General features: G+C 41.4%; 2 protein-coding genes across 3 annotated transcripts in view; one reads left to right on the forward strand and one right to left on the reverse strand.

Annotated features, from left to right (window-relative positions):
- The window catches only part of TRAPPC3L (trafficking protein particle complex subunit 3L), a 39,698-nt gene extending 15,223 nt beyond the window's left edge, over nucleotides 1-24,475 (forward strand). Inside the window, exons 4-5 of the mRNA XM_019967168.2 lie at nucleotides 20,265-20,450; nucleotides 23,553-24,475. Of these exons, the coding sequence (XP_019822727.1) occupies nucleotides 20,265-20,450; nucleotides 23,553-23,672 (306 nt within the window). The 3' untranslated portion in view covers nucleotides 23,673-24,475. The remainder of the gene's footprint in view (nucleotides 1-20,264; nucleotides 20,451-23,552) is intronic.
- CALHM5 (calcium homeostasis modulator family member 5) lies at nucleotides 10,916-17,889 on the reverse strand. Of its 2 annotated transcripts, XM_070795932.1 has the most exons (3): nucleotides 17,692-17,882; nucleotides 17,240-17,564; nucleotides 10,916-13,869 (listed from the first exon to the last, which is right to left on the reverse strand). In XM_070795932.1, exons 1-3 carry the CDS (start codon nucleotides 17,865-17,867, stop codon nucleotides 13,462-13,464), a joined length of 909 nt encoding a protein of 302 aa, XP_070652033.1. In that variant the 5' UTR covers nucleotides 17,868-17,882; the 3' UTR covers nucleotides 10,916-13,461. The 2 variants fall into 2 exon arrangements, with proteins under 2 accessions (XP_070652033.1, XP_019822726.2); XM_019967167.2 differs by having other exon boundaries at nucleotides 17,240-17,889.
- Nucleotides 24,476-24,899: the final 424 nt, after the last annotated feature.

The raw sequence follows: 24,899 nt of genomic DNA on the forward strand, positions 1-24,899 counted from the left end.
AGAATTTGCTGCTGGCCAGCTTCTTTTATATGTATTTCTGTTCTCCAACAAGAACATCCAACAAGAACAAGACTGTTTTACAATGAATGAAAATAATATGAAGTTTTCCTGAGTTACGGTAATACACATAAAATTTGACTTGATACTTACATAGATTATCCAGAAAAATTATATTGAATTTCATTTCCCCATCATGTCTGTAAGCTTTACAAAGGGAAGGATAATTTCTGGCATTCTTGGGGTTTGGCCCATCATGCCATGGCAAACCAGCGCATTGTAGACATTCATTAAATATTGTTGAAATGAATTTAGAAAGTATTTGAAGATTTTTTTCACATCTACACTGTTGGTCCTCCTAGTCTGTCCAGAAGAGGGCAGTGGGCCGTATTCATCGCCAAATAGACTCCTCTCTCTTCCTCTCTTACTGTAACTCTCATCACCTGCAAAAGCCCCCTTATTTCAAGTAATATTTACTACGCTGAAAATACAGTGCTCTAAAAGTCTCTAGTTGCTCACAACAGCAAATCAGCAGTAACAAGATTTGAATTACAAAAGGATCCTGAACAGGAAAATAACGCTTTCGCTGCTGCTGCTAAGTCGATTCAGTCGTGTCTGACTCTGTGCGACCCCATAGACGGCCCCCTACCAGGCTCCACCATACCTGGGATTCTCCAGGCAAGAGTACTGGAGTGGGGTGCCGTTGCCTTCTCCAGACTCTCACTGAATAACAGACAATGAACTCATCTTGATAATTTTACTGAAATGTTTATTTTTTCCATGATTTATAGAAGTGTAGAAATTTTCAGGAGAAGATTCATTCTTGTTACATTGATGTCACTTGTGATTACAAAATGCAAGCATTAAAGAGGTAATCCAATACCATTTCACTTAACTTAATGGGCTCATATGTCTTCCAGTTTATTATAAGGGCAAATAGAAAATACAGTTGTACCTTTCTCTGGTCTAAAATCTAAGAAACATCTCCTAAGTTACAGAAAAATATTTCTCATGCTTTCCAAACACACTTATGGTTAAGTTTTACAATCTTGAGAAGCTAGAGACAAAATTGATCATTTAAATAAATCATTCCCATTTATTATGGGAAATGTTCGAAATGTATCCTAAAACTCCTCATGGAACAAAATTGTGTTAGGGAGACGTAATGTTGTTAGCATTGGGGTTGTCACGTTGTAGGGGCCTGTTGTGCGGATGTTCGGGACGCCACAGCTGGACCTCATGGAAGAATAGAAATGGAGTCTATCTTGTCATCTCAGTAGCCGGCATTTATGGTTCCTTACTTCAGTCTTCTGCCGTTTTAGTGACTCAGTTACTCTGGTTATTAAGCTCTTGCAGCTACCTACTAATATCGTTTTATTCTTCTTTATCTTTTCTCCATCTCAGTGATTCTGCTGCCTCACAGTTTTGGCCTCCTCTTGATTTCTACTTAGTCATTTACTCCAGGCATTTTTTTGCTTTCTGCCCAATTATTTAATCTGTGATTCTCTCTGTGTGTCTCACATTCAAAATCCCAAAAAGAGAGCCTCTAGCTGGTACAGCCAGTCACTAGCCCTCTGTTGGGTAGAGTTTTTACACTAAGCCGCTTCCACAGACCCATAGCCAAACTATGGACTGTCTTGATTTTCAAATGCCTGTCCTTGTCCATTGTGCTCAGTCGTGTCTGACTCTTTGCAACCCCGTGGACTGTAGCCTGCCAGGTTCCTCTGTCTGTGGAACTCTCTAGGCAAGAATACTGGAGTGGGTTGCCATGCCTTCCCGCAGAAGATCTTCCTGACCCAGGGATCAAACTCAAGTCTCCTGCATTGCAGGCAGATTCTTCACCATCTGAGCCACCGGGGGAAACAACAGGGTAATGAAACACAAAGCACGGCCATCAGAGGGAACCTCTCAGAAAGGGAACTCGGGCACGAAAAACAGCCTGCTGCTGCTGCTAAGTCGCTTCAGTCGTGTCCGACTCTGTGCGACCCCATAGATGGCAGCCCACAGGCTCCCCCGTCCCTGGGATTCTCCAGGCAAGAACACTGGAGTGGGTTGCCATGTCCTTCTCCAATGCATGAAAATGAAAATTAAAAGTGAAGTTGCTCAGTCGTGTCTGACTCTTCGTGACCCCATGGATTGCAGCTCACAGGCTCCTCCGTCCATGGGATTTTCCAGGCAAGGGTACTGGAGTGGGGTGCCATCGCCTTCTCCAAAAACCATCCTGAGACTTTCCCAAATGGGGAAAACAAAAGAAGAACCTTATTCTTTCCATCTAGGAAATTGATAGCAGTAATTTATGGGTCTTACTTTACCTGTGAACACTCTACTTGGTTTATTCATCTTACGGATGCTACTGTTTGTTTTCCTTTGTTCCAGCGGCCAGAATTCCTGTATACAATAGTGTGCTGCTGCTGCTGCTAAGTCGCTTCAGTCATGTCCGACTCTGTGCGACCCCATAGACAGCAGCCCACCAGGCTCCCCCATCCCTGGGATTCTCCAGGCAAGACACTGGAGAGGGTTGCCATTTCCTTCTCCAACGCGTGAAAGTGAAGTCGCTCAGTCGTGTCCGACCCTCAGCGATTCCATGGACTGCAGCCTTCCAGGCTCCTCTGTCCATGGGATTTTCCAGGCAAGAGTACTGGAGTGGGGTAGCAGGCTCCATTTAGCATGCAAGCTACAAGGTACTGAAGAAGGGAATTGTCATTGTTACACATTTTGCAGACAATAATCAAGTAAGCAAACCTTTCCAAAAAAAGAAAATGTTTCCCCTAGGAAGCAGTCCAAGTGAAACCACATTGTTAGTTGAAAGTAAATATTTTAGACCATTAGCAAGAGTGGGGCAGACATTTCTTAGAACACTAAACTCAGAGATACTTTGGTGGAAGGGAGATAACCAAGTTCTCCTAAGACAAAAATGATGTTGTGCTTCAGTAGACAGTATTTGGTTTTTCTTTTCAATTTCTTATAAAAGAACCAATCATAAAAGTTCTGGTCCTCTAATCCTATGGGGGTTTTGCTTTTGCTTCTTTTTTTCTAAATCCCTTGCAGTCCTTTCTCTTGGCATTCTGTGTTTCTTCAGAGAATGTTACCAGAGATGACCTGATATTTTTATGTGAATAGAGAAACTGCCTGGGTGAAGTGAACTTAAACCAGGCCATTCAAGTCAGAGACATCAGTATATCTTAGGATGTTTTTCTCCTCTTAAAAACAAAACAAAGCAAACAGTTTTGTTCCTTATGCTTCTGTATTTTACTTTTGCTTTTTTTTTTTCCTGATTATATTTGGCTTCCTTCATTTTCTTAACAATATACTTTATCTTTAAAAAAAAATACCTTCCACAAAAATCACCATATTTCACAATTCTGTAGTAATAATCAGTCACTCAGTTGTGTCCAACTCTTTGCAACCCCATGGACTATAGCCCGTCAGGCTCCTCTGTCCATGGGGATTCTCCTGGCAAGAATATTTGAATGGTTTGCCATGCCCTCCCCCAAGGAAATCTTCCCAATCCACAGATAGAACCAAGGTCTCCCACATTGCAGGTGGATTCTTTACGGACTGAGCCACCAGTGAGGCCCAAGAATACTGGGGTGGGTTGCCTTCCAATTCTGAGTGTAAGCCTAAATGGAATGCACCCAGTACCATGCACAACATACATGATTATGTTGACACCTTAATTCTGTGCACAAAAGGGGGAGGCTTTTTTTCTGTGCTTTAAATGTTTTATTATTTTTTTTCTCTTACCAGGATAAAAATTTAAATCTCAATTTTAAAGTTGCCTCCATTCCTACGATGCCTCCCCAAAGATACACATAAACAGATACACCCCTTGCCTTTTACACACCACTTACTTAAAGGGATAGACAAAGAAATGCAGCCTGAATGGCATAAAATAAAGGGAGCCTTGGAACATTTTTATGGCTAGGCAACACTTGTCCTTCGTTAAAATCTCTCACTGATGTGGAGGACTGGTTTTCGCTGATCCTTTTGGTAACGCGTTCATGCTGCTTTTACGGCCTCAGGGCCAGGAGCATGCCTCTGATGCTGCCTAGTTAGTGGTCAGCATCACCAGTGATAACACACCTTCCTTCTTCTGCAACACGTGCTCTCCACACTCAGCTCAAATCTCTCCACGTCAGGCAACTCAAAGCCGTAACCCGGACAACCTGCCAGGAATCCTAACACTATGGGGTGGGAAGAGGGAGAGGGTGCAGTGGGCCACCGCTAATTTCTCCTCCATGAAATTGTTTAACAGCCAACAATTGTGACTCTGGGACAAAGAGCCCCCAATCCTGAATTTGTAGGTATCTTGCCACTGTTTTATACTAGAATAATTTTTAAGTAGATGTTTGAGGATTTAGACATTATGATATGGGCTCCCATCTGCACCCAAAAGATTGAAGTGGGAAATTGAGGTCCTAGAACAATGGAGTCCTCAGAATCTACCTGGCATTCAGGAGCCAGGCACTCCTTACCTGTGATGTGTACAGGGAACTGAAGCAGTGGTGGGAAAGAAGCCAAGTGGCAGCCTGGGTCACTCATCAGAAGCGTCTGGACAGACCAGGAGGGTCAGGTTCACAACCAACAGGGTGGCAACTGGAGAGCAAGTCAGAGAGCAGTTCCTAACGCAGCACGGTGGATGTGGGTTTCAGGGCTGACGCACCACACGTGCCCCATCCCCAACTCCTTCCTAGGATTCCTGCTTCCTCTCATCCCGCAGTCAAGCAATGGAAGTGAATCAGACTAAGCCTCAACAGAACATCTTTCTTTGCTATTAATTGCTATTTTTCAAAGGCTAGCTCATAATCTAGTGGTAGAGGCCTACTGACTTACTTTACTTTTTTCCAACATATGGTATTAACATAAGTCAGAGCCCTTAGTAAACAGGGATTAAATTCCATGGAAGTCACAGCATAGCACCACACAGCATTCCAGAGAAGGCTGATCTCACAGTTAGCTGAATGTCAGACCATTTTCCTAGTTAGTAACATTGTCGAGCAGAGAAGACAGAAAAACTAAAAGGAAAGAAAAATCCTTTATAGTCAGAAAATTCTCAATATTTAAAAATGATGAATATTAACAGCAAAGGGCACACACAAAATATTTTGAAAATTCTTACCATTTGGTCCAGAAATGTGTTTCTTAAAAATCAGAAAACTTTTTAAAGCAAACATAACCATTTAGACTGAATTTTCCCCCTCTGAGTAGGCAAGAACTGCCTTATATAAACACCCCCACACTCGCTCTGTTCCCTTTGTAGCTCTGGGAGGGGTGAAAGAAAAAAAGCGTGGGAAGTTTTCCTTTGTGAACAAGCTTGTGTGCATAACCACAAGGTCGGTGGATTCTGCAGGCTGAGGGTGTCTAACCCAGAGGACTGCATCAATTGCTTTGGCAGATTCTCAGTATGAAGCCAAGGCACCTGCAAGAAAATTACCCTTTAACTTTTTATAGACTACATTTGTATAACGTTATTTTTCTTTTAGACACAGAGAAGTATCTCTTAAGGCTCAACTCTCAGTAAATTCTGCAAGTTACCTCCCCTTACTTGTGAATGTCTATCTTCTACTTCTGTTCATGGTCAAATCTTACAGGCAAACTGGCTCTTTCCAGGCATCTTGTCTCCTTAGCACTATTACCAAAGATGTTCCAGAAGGAAGTGTTCAATCTTTCAGGTATCTCAGCACATGAAATCCAGACTGTCCTTAAGTTTCCATTGGAGACTCTTGGTCTTATTCCTGTGGCTTAACTTATTTGGAAGAAACTCATGAAAGAGACTGACTTATGAAACAAACTTAAGTGTTTGGGTTGAAAACAGCAATAGCATTGGGAGCATTTCATTAATGTAAATTTATCATGAAATTCCTGACTAGGGGGTGAAAACAGTTGAGGAAACACTGGGAAACAAAACCCCAAAAGCTCAAGCAAGCTCTACCTGAGCCTGGAGATTCGGAGACACGTGGGCAGGCAAGCCCTGCTTGCTGTGTCTTGTAGTTTGTGTCAGAAGTAAGATTCTGTCTGGATTTGCCCTGACCTCTCAGTGCTGCGCCAGAGTAATGGTTATCGACCCTGACTATTTCATAGAATCATCAGCTTCTCCCAACTCCAAATTCTGATGCCCAGGCCCTAATTTTGACCAATTAAATGATAGTCTCTGGGAATAAGGCCCAGGCATCAGAAATTTTAAAATGCTCCCTATGTAATCTTAGGGCTTCCCAGGCAGCGCTAATGGTGCCTGTAGAACCTGTCTCCCAATGCAGTTTGATCCCTGGGTCAAGAGCCCCTGGAAAGGGGCATGGCAACCCCTCCAGTAGTCTTGCCTGGAGAATCCCATGGACAGAGGAGCCTGGTGGACTATGGGCCACAGGGTCTCAAAGAGTCAGATGTGACTGAAGTGACTTAGCATGCACGCACACACGCATGTGATCTTTAATGGCACACACTGCTTTAGAGCACGGTTTTCTTGATGCACCAGGGTGATCACTGCAGAGGTGGGGTGGCATGTGGGGACTGCTACTTCTTCTCTCAGTTCAGATGCTTCCAGAGTTACCACTCCCTTTTATCTCCTTTAAGTGCTTCAAATAAAATAAAATGTAATTGGGAAAAAAGTGGAAAACATTAGAGGGATGTAACCAAGGAGAGTCTTGATAGAAACAATGCCCGCCAGTGTTGGGATAACTAGTTTATCCCATCGAGGAGGAGGTAGGGAAAGAAACTGCTTCTTTCAGGACCTTCACTCCAAAGAAGATGAAATTGATCAAACACCAGTTTCTAACTGTATGTTTGCAACTACGTATTTCTTTAACTGCTTTACTTCCTTTTTAGTATCAGGTGAAACTCACTCATTGGAGAAGGCAATGGCACCTCACTCCAGTACTCTTGCCTGGAAAATCCCATGGAGAGAGGAGCCTGGAAGGCTGCAGTCCATGGGGTCGCTGAGGGTCGGACACGACTGAGCGACTTCACTTTCACTTTTTACTTTCCTGCATTAGAGAAGGAAATGGCAACCCACTCCAGTGTTCTTGCCTGGAGAATCCCAGGGACGGGGGAGCCTGGTGGGCTGCTGTCTATGGGGTCGCACAGAGTCAGACACGACTGAAGCAACTTAGCAGCAGCAGCAGAAACTCACTCATAGTTAGCCAACAGTTTAAGGAAGCAAGCCTTTTAAAAACCCTGATTACTATCTCTCATGTTTCGTCTCTTGGCACAAACACCAACAAAACACCTGGGAGAAATCTTCCCGATCTGTTGATACCATCAGCAATTATTATTATTGCAGAAGCACATCCTTTTATGTTAAAAATCTAAGAATAAAATGTTGTTACCACGCAACTAGTGGAGACGAAAATGGCAACCCACTCTAGTATTCTTGCCTGGAAGAATACAGTCCATGGGGTTGCAGAGTCAGACATGACTTAGTGACTAAACCACTACCACCATGCAACTAGTAACCATTTTATAGGTTGTGTACTCGGCCAAAGGATGTGTATATTTTGAGGTATTTTCTAAAGCAAAATTATTCAACATCACCTGAATTAATAACTTTTCTTACTTTATCCTCTTCCTTGAAACGATCTAGAGAATGTGATTAAGTAAATCAATTCATTTTCCCCAATTTAATCTCAGCCATTACAATTTAAAATGTTTTAAAGATTTTTTTTTTTTCTGGCACTGGTGTGGCTGTAGGGTCAGGAAATTTGAAACTGTGAAAAGACAGCTGGTCATACAGACAGACAGAAAGATGTGCTCTCAAAGATAAAATATTAAAGTTTGGGTACTCTTCGAAATCTTTTATGAACTTTCCATTGCTGAAAATTTCTTCTTTATCAATTGTAATTTTTACCTGAGGAACTAAAATATGATAGTGATGCTATGTTCTAACTGTGCTTCTGGTTCACCTCATCAATACAGTGAACGAGAAGCATAGTTCAAGCATAACTATCTCAAATGTCTAGAAACCCAAGTGAAAACACTGTACAGAAAGGGAAAGAGGCCAAGGGCCCAAATAGAGACCAAGCAACTTGGAGACAGACATCAATCCCCAAGAGTACACGCAGAAGACAACGGACTAGGAATTTATGGACTACTGCCTTAAGACTCAGGACAACAGAGTTGAAAACAACTCTGATGTACTAATCCAACACTCAGAAATTACAAGTGAGGAAATTCACTTTAAAAGATTAAATGAACACTTGAGAATACACTACCATGAAGCAGTATTTATGTGACAGAAGTTGAATTACACTAATTCAGGTCCAATTCAGGTCCACACTTAAGCTCCATCTCTTACCTGTGGCTTAAACATAACCTTTTTGAAATTTAATATTATTCATAAAGGTGGAAACAATCATCTTTCCCAGTATGCTTTTGAAATTTTAAATACAAATTATATGTAAAACATCCAACACATAATAGTTTGTTAACAAATTTTAATTCTCCCTTTCCTCTTTAGTGGAGTAGCAAAATTTAGAATATAATCTCTCTTACAAATATTCTTTTATTTGGCTAGGCAAATAGTCTTTCTGCACAACTCGATTTTAACAAACAACTGAACTTTGAAAATATTATTTGAAGCAACCTAAAAGCAGTTTTCTTCCAGGATCAAATATGACATTTTATATTTGTAAGAAGAATCTTCCAACCTCCAAAATGAATTAAACTAACCTAATGCTCTTGACCAAAACCCTACTCCAGTAGGTGTAAGTACAAAGGCACTGGCACGTGCCTTGCCTGCAAGTAACACAGGCCTCCTTCTGGGGCTACCCTCCATGTTCAAGTTCAGCCTCAGTAGCTCAGCTTGACTCCTTACCTCTCCTAAAACCTCATTATGTCCCAGTACTCATTTAGGGCTTCATTAAGTTTTAGTCAGAAGCCACTGCATTAAACAATTAAAACTGGAGCCAGATCCTTCCTTGTGTCAGCTCCCGAGGGCAATCTAGGCTCCCCTGGGAACTTTGGGGAAGGAAGAGATTGGTTGAATACATGATAACAATCAAGGCTGAAACCACACCAATGAGAATAGTCATCCTTGCAGCTGCCACATAAAAGGAGCATGTACAGATCCAATGCTCCTTGCTCTTTAGGTCATAGGTAAGGGGCTGCAAATGTCAAAAAGTCAACTACTGACTTTATTCTGGTTGCATGAGTGAACAAAGGAGAACAAACCAACATGCTATTATCATGCACATAAAAATGAACAATTCCTTGAATTACCACATATTATGTGCCTCCTAATCTGGTCCCACCACTTCGTGGGAAATAGATGGAGAAACAGTGTCAGACTTTATTTTTGGGGGCTCCAAAATCACCGCAGATGGTGACTGCAGCCATGAAATTAAAAGACGCTTACTCCTTGGAAGGAAAGTTATGACCAACCTAGATAGCATATTCAAAAGCAGAGACATTACGTTGCCAACAAAGGTCCGTCTAGTCAAGACTATGGTTTTTCCAGTGGTCATGTATGGATGTGAGAGTTGGACTGTGAAGAAAGCTGAGCACCAAAGAATCGATGCTTTTGAACTGTGGTGTTGGAGAAGACTCCTGAGAGCCCCTTGGGCTGCAAGGAGATGCAACCAGTCCATTCTGAAGGAGATCAGCCCTGGGATTTCTTTGGAGGGAATGATGCTGAAGCTGAAACTCCAGTACTTTGGCCACCTCATGCTAAGAGTTGACTCCTTGGAAAAGACTCTGATGCTGGGAGGGATTGGGGGCAGGAGGAGAAGGGGACGACAGAGGATGAGATGGCTGGATGGCATCACTAACTCAATGGACATGAGTCTGAGTGAACTCCAGGAGTTGGTGTTGGACAGGGAGGCCTGGCATGCTGCGATTCATGGGGTCGCAAAGTCGGACACAACTGAGTGACTGAACTGAACTTAACTGAACTGAATAGCATGTTGGTTGCCTTCTAACCAACTCATCCCGTGTTGTCCCCTTCTCCTCCTGCCTTCAATCATTCCCAGCATCGGGGTCTTTTCAAATGAGTCAGTTGTTTGCATCATATGGCCAAAGTCTTGGAGTTTCAGCTTCAGCATCAGCCCTTCCAATGAATATTCAGGACTGATTTCCTCTAGGATGGACTGGTTGAATCTCCTTGCTGTCCAAGGGACTCTCAAGAGTCTTCTCCAACACCACAGTTCAAAAGAATCAATTCTTCTGCGCTTATCTTTCTTTATATATTCATTAAGTAATAGCTTTTTCATGTACTCAAATAACTAGCACTTAGAAAATACCATGGAAAAAAGAAAACATTAGACTAGTGGCAAAGAAGAATGAAGAGGTACAATATTTGCAAAACTTAGGTGAGGAAAACTTTAAAACTATCCCTAAGTGATGAAAGGTAGCCTTGAATAAATAGAAAACACATGGAAAGTCACCCCATGTTCTCAGACAGGTTGATAATAGCACAAAGTCTCATTCTGTAGATCTGGGGTGAGGCCCAGGATTCTGAGTTACTTCTGTCTTGCCTTCCCCAGTGTAGACTGCTTTGTGCTTTACAGCTGTTGTTCTCAAGATGTGGCCCCTAGACCAGCAGCAGCAGCATCACCTGAGGAGTTGTTAGAAACGCAAATTCTTACCCCCAACCTGTCAAATCAGACACTTGGGCTCAGCAATCTACATTTTAACAAGCCATCCAGATGATTTTTGGCACACATTAAAGTTTGAGAACCAGCACTTCTAAAGTTTAAGTTGCATAGAATCACTCAAGATCTCGTTTAATGGAAAGCTTGATTCAACAGGTCTGGGATGGAGTCTGATTCTGCATTTCTAACAGGCTCCCTCATGATGCTGATGCTTTGGTTTGAATGTAACACTTTGAGGAACAAAGCTAGAAGACCAATCTGTTTCTAACTTACTCAAGGCCGGCCTGTCCTGTGCCTTCCACTGTCATCTTTTTCTGGGTATTAATGCTAAAAATATGTCACTTTCTCAGTAATATGTTTATTTTAAACCAAATTAACTCATAGCAGTGTGTTCCTCTCAAACCAAATTTAACAAAAAATCATTAAAAATGAATCTCAGGCTTTGGTGGAGCCAGTTTGGAGAAGTAACTATTCAGCATCTATCAAATCATTCCACAGCTCATTCACTACTTACTGAAATCAAGAGATAAATGTTATTATAAAAATCTATGCATAAGGAGATATTTGCATAATCTATATATAAATTCAATGTGCCTCTAATCTCTCATTTAACAAATTCTGATTTTCACATATTAGTGTTCAGGATATCTTCATAATGCCCATAATTTGATTGGCTTCAAACAACCAACATTTATTTAAGCTCAGGGGATTTGGACAGGACACAGTGGGGACCCTTTTATAATATTTGCAGCAGATGGTGTGGCTGAGAAGTCTGCATGGCTGGTATGACTTCACTCAGACCATAGATCTAGGATCTTTTTCCTGGATGTTTGCTGGATCCTCTGGTTCTTCTCCATGTCTTGTCTGCTGAAGCTGGAATGTCCAAATGACTTCTTTACTCATATGCCTGGTAACTAACCTAGACGGACTCAAACAGCTGGAGCTGGCCAGCTATGATCTCTCTTTGTCTCGGTCTCTCTCCACTTGGCTACTTTAGCCTTCTTCAGGGCTTGGGACTCTTCATTAAGGTAATTGCATTTCTTACATGGTGGCTGGTTTTTACCAGAGTAATCACTGCCAGAGACCAAGGCATAAGCTGGAATAGTTCTGCAACCTGGCTTCACCTCTGCTACATATTGTTGGTTCGTTAAGGTCAGACTCAAGGAAAAGAGGAAAAGACTCTCTCTCTCAATTGGTGCCATTAAGCCATGTTTAATCTACCATGGTTAGGTTTTATTGCAGTGAAACTCAGATCCACCAAAGTGGTACCAGAGACAGTTTGGCTAGAAGGAAAGTAAATGCACCACAAAATCTTCTTAGAAAGTTCTGGCTCATATTGTCTCTTCCTAACTCTGATTTCAGTGACATCACCTGGGTAACTTGAAATTACAATATAGAAATGGGCAAACACTTCAAATAACCACTTTTTTTTTCCAGGAACCAATTGTTACACATTTGTCACACACCATGTTTAAAACCCAAACAATATTGCAACCCCACAGCCCCCGCCTCCCACTCTCCCACCCACACACACACACACACACACAACCTGACTCTACACCTCCAAGTTCTCAAAGATATGTGTCAGGTCTTATACCTATAGGATCCTTTCCCCAGTTTGGGATAATGCCACATGATAATAAGGAATTCAGCCCCAGAATTCTCCAATGAGGAGGCAAGGACCCTCCATGGTATAAGCTGTGAGCCACAGCATAAAGCATGGTACCTCTTCCTTAAATATTGATTCCATTCATAGATTTAGAGGGAACTAATGTATCTATATATTTAAACTAATGTGGATATATTATATAATAGAATACAAAATTTGCATTCTGTAGGAGCCCACTAAAGTGTTTTTAGTTTCTTATAAAGTCACAAGGTAATAAATGAACTTCAAGGTTGAAAAAAAGTTCTAAGGTATAATATTAATACTGTTGTTGCTGTTTAGTCGTGTCCAACTCTTTTGTGACCCTATGGACTGTAGCCTGCCAGGCTCCTCTGTCCATGGGATCTCCCAAGCAAGAATCCTGGAGTGGGTTGCCATTTCCTTCTCCAGGGGATATTCCTGACCTAGGGATTGAACCTGGGCCTCCCGCATTGCAGACAGATTCTTTGCCACTGAGCCATCTGGGAAGCCCTATACAACATTAATATATGCCTTTATATAAATAGTCATAAGAATAAGTGTGTGTGTGCTTGTATGTATGTGTACATGTGTATTTTTTAATGTAGAAATAAGCCCATGAAGGCAAAAGTGCCTAGAGCCCACAAGAGTCATAATACAGCTCTGACTCCAGGGGTCTATTTTCAATGCATAGTGGAAACATGAGAAAAGCTCTGATTTTTGGCATCATATCCTTTCAACATGTTATTTTTTGGAACTGATATCTTCAGATTCCAAGGAAATGAATTTTAAATGGTAGCATTTCATTACATCCTTGGAAGGTAGTAAGATAGATTTACTACAAGGATTTCTACCAACTACATCTCAGATCCCACTGTGTGGAAGTGGGAAGTCTGTTAATAACAGAAGTCTGTTAAGGGGACCAGGCTCACTCACAAGTCACCACTGCTCCCCCTGGATTCTGTGACTGTATTTACACAGAGTGGCAGAACTTCTTGCATGAGTCTCACTGTCAGTCATCAAATCTTAGAACCTGAAGCCCCTTGAGCCCGACTCCCAACCCCCAACCAATACAAGAGCACCACTGTCACCATCTTTGGCCAGTCACTCAGCATCAGTTTGAGCATGTGAAACCTTTGTCATGTCTAAAAAGCTGCTTCCCTTTGTGTTATTGTCTGATTAAGAAATATTAAATGGAAGAAAACACAGAGATACTCTGGTAGCTGTTGATGCAGGAGGAAGATGTCTGGACCCCGTGAGTCAGTGATGGTGGGTGAGCTGCACGTTTTGGGCGGTACCCATAAGCATCATTGTGGTCTCCTCATCCTCCGGACGAAGGTCTAGACCCTCCTCTACCACCCTGTGGAGGGTGCTGTAGTGTTGCCGATTTTGGTGGAAGGAATGGAGCTCCGAAGCAGCCTCCCAGGCTGCAAAGGTGGGCATGGGGAAGACATCTGGCCTCTTGTTTTCCAAGAAGCATTTCAGGTTTCTGTCACTCAGCTTTTTGGCGTAGTCCACGAATGTGTTTTCCAACTGCTCCTTCTCCTTCTGTGCATACGTCTTCCAAAAACTCAGCTGAAGGTAACTAACTTTAGATCGGCAGCGAGCATAACACGTGGTGAGCAGAGAAAAGAAAGATGCGGAACAAATCAGGAACCATCCTAGAATCTTAGAAAGAAAGAAATATTGAGCATACCAAAAGCAAAGCCACTTCTCAAGGAGACGGGGTAGTGTTATTGGGAAGTATATGGCTAATTTAATAGCAGACCTCAGTTGATATCTTTCATCTTAATTAACAAGTTTTGTTTTTTGTTTTTTGTTTTTCTACAAAGTTAAGGTTTACCTAACCTCTGTTCTCCATCCTACCCACTATTGCTGGTATGCAAAGAAATACCCAGAAGGCAGGCAAATGGAAATGAGCAAAAATATAGATTATCCAAGAACTGGAAGAACCAAGCCCTCATATAGTACTAGCTTTAAAGGAAAGAATTCTGTGTGTGAGCATATTACCAGTTCCTTAGTGGAGTATCTTCAGGCATTGATACGTGGATATTCACGACCAGTGACTGATTTTTCCCACGTTACATTGTTTACAGAGAACCGCAGGCCCTTCCTGAGAGAGGTAGCTTCACTCATTACCCTATCCCATCTCACTGTAAAGCAAGACAAATGTAACACAATAAGGAAACTGAAGCTATAAGAATTGGAAGCTCGCGTAAAAGCCAAGGGGAAAAAAAAAAAGAACGTTTGGACATCAGTTCTCAAAAATAACACATTGAAAGGATATGATGTAAAAAAAAAAAACAGAATGAATTTTTTGGCCAACCCAATATTTTTCGTAATTGGAGTTAATTTCATATGTGAACAACTAACAAAGCTCTTTCCAAGTTTCTCTTAATATTTTAGTTAAATGGCCCTTAGTATTTCTCAGCAGATGGGCCTATTTGAACATAAAAATAACAATCTGCAAATGAACCCATGCTGACCATAATAGAACAACAAATAAGCTCCAATGTTTATTTGGAAACCAATGGTTGCCAAACTCTGATTCAGACTACAGAGGTCACTGTGCAGGATCTCAGACCCTACATGAGTGCCTGCTCTGGGTTGGCACTGGTTGGGTTTAAATCCCAGCTTTCACTTTTTTACAGATATTCTCTGTGCCTCTGATTCCTCAGCTGTAAAGTAGGGGTTACCCTCCTCAGAATGTAATTTAGAGGATTAAAATGAGGTGATGTAGAAATCCACGTGACTCAGTAAGTATCAGCTATTAGCATGGGCTATTATTTTTCAATCATATCCATGTCTATGTAAAGGCATTACTGAACATAGAGTATCTCTCTGACATGATTTATATTTACTTTACTTATATTTACTTTAATCACTTGTGGTTGGCTACATCAGATCTTCCTCTTTTCTCTAACCTCTATCTTTTTCCACACAGCCCATCCTCCTGCAGGCCATCTCACTTCAGTATCTAAACCAATTCTGCTGAGTTATTCACTGTTTGATCAGCTTCAGGCCCTCCTCCCCTCATTGCGTGGCCTTAGCATCAACTTGCTTTCACGTGAGTGCTGAGCACTGAGCCCTCTTGTTCTTCACTAATTCATGGTACCCAGGATCTAACTAGACATGATGGATGGTCCCACCCCAGCCCTCAATAATACACCATTCTGCATGTGTCTTCTCCCTCAAACCTTGGCATTTTTCTCATCAGTTTAAAATACTTACTGTGTGCCAGCAGTTTTATGCCCATTTATGTCCATCATCTCTGTACTTCCAAGGGTAGGTGTTATTACCCCCAACTATGAGGACACTGGGGCTCTCAGGGGTCAAACAGTAGCTCTGGGTCACATAGCTGGTGAGCAGTAGAATCAGGATCAAACCCAAGACTAGGCAACTCCAAGATGGAGTTCTTGCCACTACTCTACCTACCCAAAGGACAGAAAGCCACCCAGCTGGATTTCGTTCCTCTGCCCCACCCATGGACGTGGCACTTTTTCCACCCCTACCCACATACCCAGCTGTGGGTCCAGACTGTTTGCTGCCCCTGCCTATCGGAAGCACTGCGGTCAGCACCTGCTATGATACAGCTCCCTTTGTCCACATCTCTTATGCATCATCCCCTAAGGAATCAGCCCCAGGTCCTTCTCATTCCTCTGAAAAACAAACAGGTCAGTGTGCCCAGGCTCAGCTGTGGCAAGGACAGGCATGATTTCCTTATGCCTGTATTTAGAGAAGGAAAAGCTCACCCAGTGGTGTTTGGATCCGCTGCTACCTGAATGGAGCCTGGTACCCCAGGACACAAATCATAAATCACTCACTGCATCATCACATTTGTAATTAAGACCTTCCTTCAGCAAAAGAAGGAAGATGTTTGGCAGCCTGGTATGTTTTTGTCTAAAATGTGCTTTATGCATTAAACAAAGGGTTTTATGGGGGAGCATTTATAGGCTTATTAGTTTATAAAGAGAGTCTGAATATATTGCCAACCAGTTTGGAAACAATTTTTGATTTGATGTGTTGTTGAAAAGACCAGTCTGTATTGAAAAAAAAAAAGAGTAAAGTCTCAGTATTTTCAGCGCATTTATTCTTAAACAAATAGCCTTCCTGACAGACTGTGGACCTGTTTATCTACTCCTATTGCTTGTTTTGATTTGTGAAATATCATTCCTGCTCCTCACAAGTAGGAATTCAGTCTTTTCCTGAGGCCAGGGCCAGGCTCACATCTGGATTTGTGCTCATGTCTCTGAAAGAATGACAAGCTACTTCCTTGTATCAGTTAGGTAAAGCTACAATTTCCTTCTGTTAAATAAAACAATGCCCCAAATCTTGAGCTCCTAAAGTAACGTAAGAAGAACTTTTTAGCTATAGAACACAGAACATAGGAGGAAAACTCCCTGGAGAATATGGTTCTGTTTCACTGAAGGCTATTTAAAGTCTGCCAACATCCCATTTTATACAGGAAATTCTTTTCCACGTTAACAATATTTACACATAGAGATAGCAGTTGCCAGAAATCATGCAAGGGAATCTCTACACTAATTATATGATGTGCAACTTTGAAAAGTATTAGCTCACTTGATTTAGCTGTATTTTAATGGATGTATGCTATGCATGTATGTGTGTGTTTCTCTGAAAAACCAGTTTGAAAATAATTAATAGAAGGCAGTAATTTCTAATTACAGCTCTGCCATTAACACTTTATAATGAGTTAGTGTCATGCATCATTTACAAAGTCAACCCAGAGAGATTGTTTTAAAGTACTTAAGTGTTTACAGATGTCTAACTCAAGAGGAGATTTTCTTTTCGAAAGTGGAAAAGACAATCCAATCAGCAATTTTATTAGCCATCCAACCTCGGAAAAGCTTTTCCTGAGACTGTCTTAACGCTGCACCACATTCCAATTTCCAGAGTTTCAGAATGTTCTGGCAGGATTCAGGCTCTACCCTGGCTGAACGAAGTACAGAGAGAATACTTCAAGCTCACGCTGGGGGGCAGGGGGGTGTGGGGGAAAGGCACTTGTGTCCCTTCTTACCTGAGACTGGGCTTGCAGCGACAATTTCAGTTCTTCGTTGTCTGTGGGGGTCATGCTGGTTTTTCCGCAAGATACTTTGTAAAGTTCTTTCCAGCACTCTTCAGGCTTGCCTTTGCAAATCAGATCAAGGAGTCTTGGACTTTGGGTCCCGCTCATTGCACATTCATAAAAAGTCCCATTGAGCAAAGCCACAGACAGCCACATCACTGGAGCCACCAATGAGCTCAGAATGATCTGCCCCAGGACGGAGAAGAAGCGGCAGTTGTGGCCCCTGGGGAAGATTTTCCTGGGATTCACACAGCAGCCTGTGAAGAGTCTCCATGACCTGTTATTCAGAAAGAATCCCAGGATCAGTAACACCCAGGCGGGAGCAAACAGGAAAGCCAGCCCGTAGATCACATTCTCAGTGCCGCAGGGACACTTGAAAGCCACGAGTGAAAAGAGACGCTCACCTCCCACGGTCAGCAGAGCCATGAAGCTGTAGCCAATGAAAGTTTTCTGGTTGAGGATGAATTTTAGAAACCCCTGAAGAGCATCCATGTTGGAGATACACAGAGGGAAAATGCTTTGCTCTTACTTGTTGGCAGAGCCTCTGTGGCAGTGGCCGAGGGTGGAGCTCTTTCTTCATTAGAAACAACAGTCCTCCTTCTCAGACTGAATTCAGCCAGATAAGGAAACAATGTCATTCCCTAGGAATGAATATTTCCCAACAGTGTTCAGATAATGCCTCCTACTGGTGGATGTTAGGCCATGAAACTAGAGCCAAAACACTGGGAATAAGAGTAAATTCACAGTGAACAGCCCCCACTTTTATGTTATTTCCATGTGGCTTGGATTGAGAATCAGAAAGAAATTCCGACTATTACAGATAATAATAGTTTAGGAATTTTCCATCCAAAGGAATAAACATTAGCAGAAATCGCGTTTCAGCCAATTGGTTGGGAGCCAAATCAAGTCTCCTAGCCTAGACTTTCATGATGGTATTTTTCTCTTGTTACTTAAAACTTTTGCTACTTTGACTTAAGATCTGGAAGCTTCATTTTACATCCTCTTTAACTGATCTGTGACTTTATCAAATTTTTGGATTTGGGCTGTTTGAAATTTATATGGAAAAGTTCAGGGAGAGTTTGAGTTTTGAGTGAAAGATAAAGTGAGAAGGGTCCTCATCATTTCTTTCCTAGACTATCATAGTAACCTCTTGATTAGTATTTCTGCCTTTGACTTCATGCCTACCCCCATTCTCAACCTTAAATTCGTCCTCTATGCTGACATGAAGGAGATCCCTCTAATATAGAAATCCAGTTCCTCCCTAGCCTACTCACATCTTTGGGGCTCCCTGTTGCCCACAAGTTGATGAATGCAAACTTTCCCTGAACCTCATCATGGAATTCTGTGCCCTTGACATGTTCCTTCTATCTGGAATATCCCCCCCACCCCCATGCACACACACACACACACACACACACACACACACACACACCTGACCTTGTCTACCTGGCAAACACTCGCTCAGTATTCATAAACAGTGTAGAAGCTTCTTCCTCTGTAAATATTTCAAGGGTTATTTCCTAATATACAGCATTGTACTTGTGGAGCTTATTGTAATATTGCAGTTATTTATTTACTATCTATAGCTCCTTTTAAACTGTAAGCTCTTCTAAAACAGGAACTACATCTTAATACATTTTGTATTCTGGGTGTAAAGATGATGTCAAACACAGAATGAATGCCTATTCAAGAATTCGTTTTTCAAATAGTTGTTGAATTCCCCTGTGTGCCAGGCACTGGGCTAGACAGGCAGTACTCAACGTGTACTGTTGAATGAATGACTGAATCATGAACATTTTAGTACTTCTAATTATGTGTCATTTAAGGAAATTGTCTTCACTTCGCTTCTATACTGCTTTTAGTATTAAATACACTGCTTTTAATATGAAAATTAATGGAATCACTTGAAAGACAACGATCAAGCTGACAAATTTCCATTAACAAACCTCAGTTTCCAGGTCTGTATATTTGGTGACAAGAAAGCCACTTGGACTAGAAGCCAAGGAACTATGTTATAGTGTAATCTTAGCCATGTCGTTTTACTTCTCTGGATCCCAGTTTACTCGTTTGTGAAACTGGAGGTAAAAAGAAATAGTCCCCAAGGTTTCCTCTATGTCTACCTTGTAAAATTCTTGAAGCTCTTTAAAACAGCGGACTTTCTTGAGAGGCTACTTTATGACCCACTTATGTGCCTGCCACCGCTGGCCCTTGCTCCTTCTCAGAGACGTTACTCTTGGTGATATGACTGCCTCCACTTCCCAAAGCATACTCTTGGGTTTAATCTTCCTCGACTCCCTCATCCCCGACTCTGTCACCTTCCTGTTGTGGCACATGTGTCTTGGGTCCCTTCTAATTCAGAAGGCTTTGCTGGGCTCATGTGACAAATATTACGCTAGCATGCTGCTGCTGAGTAATATTTTAATTTCTTACCCTTCTGAGGAATATTTTTTTTTAGCAATATTTTTTTTGAAAAAGATTTTTTTTTCCAAAAATACTGCCTTAACTTTGTGTTTCATAAACCATACTGTTTCCACAGAAAACTAATACTTTAGGAGATTCCATGAAGAGAGTGTAAGAATTGTACAAGTTGTAAGGTCAGTACATTTCAAAGCTGAGCGTGAACTCAGGCTTTCTGACTATGAACTCCAGAAGCTTAACAATTGTGCCTGGAATGGTACTTGGGTGTCTTACTAACAGTTCTTTATTTTTATTTATTTATTCTTTACTCAGAGGAAAACTGCTTTACAATATTGTGTTGGTTTCTCCTGTACAACAACGCAATTCAGCCACTTTGCTGTCATTGTTTCGTCATTAAGTGGTATCTCTTGTGTGACCCCATGGGCTGTAGCCTGTCAGGCTCCTCTGTCCAGGGCATTTCCCAGGCAGGAATACTGGAGTAGATCGCCATTTCCTTCTCCACTAATAGTTATTTATTCCAGGCCAAGTTTTGTAATATTGTTTTTTTCCTGTTTGCTAGGTTGCTTTCAAGATGTACTTGGGAATTACACCAAGTGTGACCTGTAACAACGCAAGCAGAAATGAATTTTCCCTGATTCTAGACAAGAATCCTCTGGTGGAGTTTGTGGAAGAGCTCCCCACTGGGCGGTCTTCTCTGTGCTACTGCAACTTACTCTGTGGAATTATCAGAGGGGCCCTGGAAATGGTAAGACACATACTTTATTTTGCCAGGTGTACAGTCATTATCTGGGCTTCCCTGGTAGTCAGCTGGTAAAGAATCCACCTGCAATGCAGGAGACCTTGGTTCAATTCCTGGATTGGGAAGATCCCTTGGAGAAGGAATAGGCTACCCGCTGTACTATTCTTGGGGTTCTCTGGTGGCTCAGATGGTAAAGAATCTGCCTGCAATGTGGGAAACCTGGGTTCAGTCCCTGGATTGGGAAGATCCCCTAGAGGAGGGCATGGCAACCCACTCCAGTATTCTTGCCTGAAGAATCCCATGGACAGGGAAACCTGGCGGGCTACAGTCCATGGGATCGCAAAGAGTTGGGCACGATTGAGCGACTAAGCATGGCACAGCATTCATTGTCTAGTGCTGGCTAACTAATTACCCTCAAAGGTAGCTGCTTAAAACAACAAACATTTATAGTCTCACACAGTTTCTGAGGACTGGAAACCTGGGACGGCCTTGCTAGGTGGCCATGGTTCAAAGCCTTTCACGGTGCAGTGCACAGGCAGTCAAGCAGTTGGTTGGAGCTGCAGTCTCTGAAGACTTGACTAAGGCTGGGAATCTACCTCCAAGCTCACTCACTGGCCTCAGTGCCTTGCTCACAGCTGGCCAGAGACTTCCTGAAGTTCCTTGTCACATAGGTCCCTGTAGTGCTCTAATCACCACAGGTGCTGTCAATTCTGCTGGACTTTGGAGGGAACTACTTGAATGATAGGAGGTGGGGTCCCTGGGGGCCACTGGAGGCTTAGTTAAATCTAATCTAATCTAATCATTCATTGATTTAACTAAGATAGGGATCAGCCTCTGTGAAGCAGCGTTGAGCATACAGAGAAGAACAAGAAACAGTTGTTGCCCTTCGAGAGTCTTTTGTCCAGTATAGGAGCCAAATGACTCAGGGTCATGGGAGGATCTGGGGTGGGACAGGGGTGGGGAGAGGGAAGCCTTCCTAGGGAAACTGTGAGCTGACATCTGAAAGATGACAAAGCAGTTAGATGAAGGTCTTGGGGGAAGGGGAAAATAATATTCCAGGTAAAAGGAGAACTATGTCCTAAAGCATACAAAAAATGTTTCATTAAGGGACAAAGAAGTTGAATTAATTCAGCATCAATTGCATATAGATAGAGGAAAAAATCAACTCCAAAATAGGATAAAGAAGTCTCTTCAGTTTTCATGGATAATTGATTATATGTGCTGAATGACATATGTGTATCAGACCTCTTGTGGTCCCATATACCCAAATAATTTCAATGTAGTCTTCTTATTATTTTAATTGATTTTCAGTTAAATTATGACAAATACAAGAAAGATCTTATGAGAAAAAAATGAGAGTGCATTTAACTTCCATATTTCAAGTTCAGTTTCAGTTCAGTCGCTCAGTCATGTCCGACTCTTTGCGACCCCATGAATCACAGCACGCCAGGCCTCCCTGTCCATCACCAACTCCTGGAGTTCACCCAAACTCATGTCCATTGAGTCAGTGATGCCATCCAACCATCTCATCCTCTGTTGTCCCCTTCTCCTCCTGCCCCCAATCCTTCCCAGCATCATGGTCTTTTCCAGTGAGTCAACTCTTCACATGAGGTGGCCAAAGTATTGGAGTTTCAGCTTTAGCATTAGTCCTTCCAAAGAACACCCAGGACTGATCTCCTTTAGAATGGACTGGTTGGATCTCCCTGCAGTCCAAGGGACTCTCAAGAGTGTTCTCCAACACCACAGTTCAAAAGCATCAATTCTTCAGTGCTCAGCTTTCTTCACAGTCCAACTCTAACATCCATACATGACCACTGGAAAAACCATAGCCTTGACTAGACGGACCTTTGTTGGCAAAGTAATGTCTCTGTTTTTCAATATGCAGATATCTAGGTTGGTCATAACTTTCCTTCCAAGGAGTAAGCGTCTTTTAATTTCATGGCTGCAGTCACCATCTGCAGTGATTTTGGAGCCCCAAAAAATAAAGTCAGACACTGTTTCCACTGTTCCCCATCTATTTCCCATGAAGTGATGGGACTGGATGCCATGATCTTCATTTTCTGAATGTTGAGCTTTAAGCCAACTTTTTCACTTTCCTCTTTCACTTTCATCAAGAGGCTTTTTATTTCAAAGTGCAGTGTATATCCTTTTACTGGGTGATGGGCATCACAAAGGTATGTTTTTTGCACTCAAATAGCAAATAATTTGGCACACCGAAGTCTACGGTCTAACAAAGGCAAGCTGGTTGACCAAGGAATTCTTAGTAAGAGAGGGGAATGAGTCAGATCTCAATAAATATTAATTGATAGACCCAGGCTTTTTCACTTATTTGCTTTTACTAGGTATTTTTGCTTATTTATCTTATTTATTCCTGTGACTTAAAATAACTGAAAAGGCACTCTGTTGAGGGTACGTCAGCAATATGCTGCTCTTTTTTGAGTATATTTTAACGAATAGAGAAGTAAGCCCTAAGGGTTTACTTCAATGTCTGAGAAATGAGAAATGCTTTATTGTGCAAAAGAAGGCCTGGGTATCAAATATTCAAGTCCACAATCTCAATGTTTAATTTTATACTTATAATTTATTTAGTTGGTGTTGTTTCATAGTTCTCAAAGCCGTAAGTGATTGCTAAATGTTGTTAGGACAAATGATTATGTTATTGAGCTAATGAGAGAATGACTTACAGCAAGTCAGCTGGAGAAGAATCGTTTAAGAAGCCATTTATCCTTGGAAGTTCTGTTTGGCAAGGCATGTTGGGTCAAGGCCATCACTGAGTTGGGAATTTGTGTTCTTCCTGAGATGGATCTATAGTTTAGACTTATACTGTGAGCAAAAACGGGCCCACATTCTGGGCTTGCCTGAGAATCAGCCAGGATGATTTGAGCCTGTCCTGGACCACCCTTCTCTTTGAAGACTCACACACAGAGCTGACCACAGCCAGACCATCAATGGAGTAAAGGGCTCTTCATCCACAGAACAAGCCCTTTTTTATCATTCCACAAGGAAAGTGAGCTCTTTATGGGGTATATCAAACTGAAAAATAGAAAAATTTGAGTTTTCTTAAAAAGCTGAATGATATAAGCCTGTTTTTTTTTTTTTCTTTCCTAGGTTCATTTGGCGGCTGATGTTACATTCCTGCAAGACAGACTAAAAGGCGACAGTGTGACAGAAATAGGAATAACATTTCTGAAAAAGCTAGATGAGAAAAAATACAGACGGAAAAAATGAAGAAAAGCATGCAAAATGCCACAGGCTGGCTGGCTGAGGAGTTAATATTAGTTAAATATATATAGCCATATAAATTTTGAATTTCTTAATAGCATGGGATTTAAAAGGCTTATAAATCAGCCAGAAATTTGAAATGCAGGGCACTAAGATTTAAAGCTGTTTTTTCTTTGCTTGTAAATCACACATTTTCAATCTCAAGTCCACAAGATTTCACATACAAATAACTCCTTGTAAGATAGCAAGCATGAATTCTATATATTATATAGTCTAGTCTAAGAGAGTCTGTTTATTTCATTTACTTATGGTAATGAAAAAGAAGTATACCACCTACACAGTTGGTATATTTCTCTCTTCTTGTTGGGAAAATGGATGAAATGATATAAAATTCACTATATAAAATATTTTCTAGATATTGTATATTGCATTCGCTATAGAAACAATATCAATTGCCACAATTTCCCATAGTTTTATGAAGTGGTAGCTATAGACTAAATATCTATAGCTATAGACTTTTCTCATATCTTGGCTTGGCTTATACCTTCAGCCTCCTGAAGTTACTACTGGTTTATAATTATCGAGACAACCTATTTATTTGGATGCTAACTCTGAAATATTTTAAAATAACATTTAATTTTATTAACTTAATTTTTAGATAGCTGGTAGTAACTAAATTCCTTTCTTTATTCATGAAACATTGCTGTTGGTCAGGCCAGGAAATAAAAGGAGAGATAAATAATGTTCTTTGAGAAGAGTTTCTTATCTTCAGTTAGAAATTTTGGTATCACTTTTATCCCTTAAAAATTGTACAAAGTATATTCTGTCACCAGAACATACTGAAAATTCACAATGTACTGGATTAAATAAATGATAATCTTTACCAGACCATAAGCATATAGCAGTCCAGGATCTACTAGGCTCTGCAGAGAACTCAAAAGATAAGTAAAAGTTACCGTTAGTGTGGCACCATCAGTTAAAGCTGGTGTAAATGATACGGTAGTGATAGACCTCAGCTACGTCTCAGGAACCCAAACATACAGACTCAGTTCTGTTTCTAGTGGCTTCAGTTAATCCTGACCAGTGGCTGATCCTGGCACATCATCTCTCAGCCGCTCTCTGCCGCTGTCTCTCTCACTCACTTATCTGTAAACTGAGAGGAATGAATGTAATAAATATCTGAAATTATACCAGTGAGCTTAAAAGATATAAATAACCACCACTGAAATTCCA

The sequence above is a fragment of the Bos indicus genome, chromosome 9 (genome assembly GCF_029378745.1).
Source record: "Bos indicus isolate NIAB-ARS_2022 breed Sahiwal x Tharparkar chromosome 9, NIAB-ARS_B.indTharparkar_mat_pri_1.0, whole genome shotgun sequence".
Taxonomy (NCBI): Eukaryota; Metazoa; Chordata; class Mammalia; order Artiodactyla; family Bovidae; genus Bos; species Bos indicus.

Bases quoted from the DNA above. Each gene is read 5' to 3' on its own strand.
- CALHM5 (XM_019967167.2), bottom strand. From the start codon at position 17,779: ATGGATGCTCTTCAGGGGTTTCTAAAATTCATCCTCAACCAGAAAACT. The intron at 13,870-17,239 runs GTAAGAAGGGAC...TTTCTTTCTAAG, and splicing joins CGCTGCAAGCCCAGTCTCAG to ATTCTAGGATGGTTCCTGAT.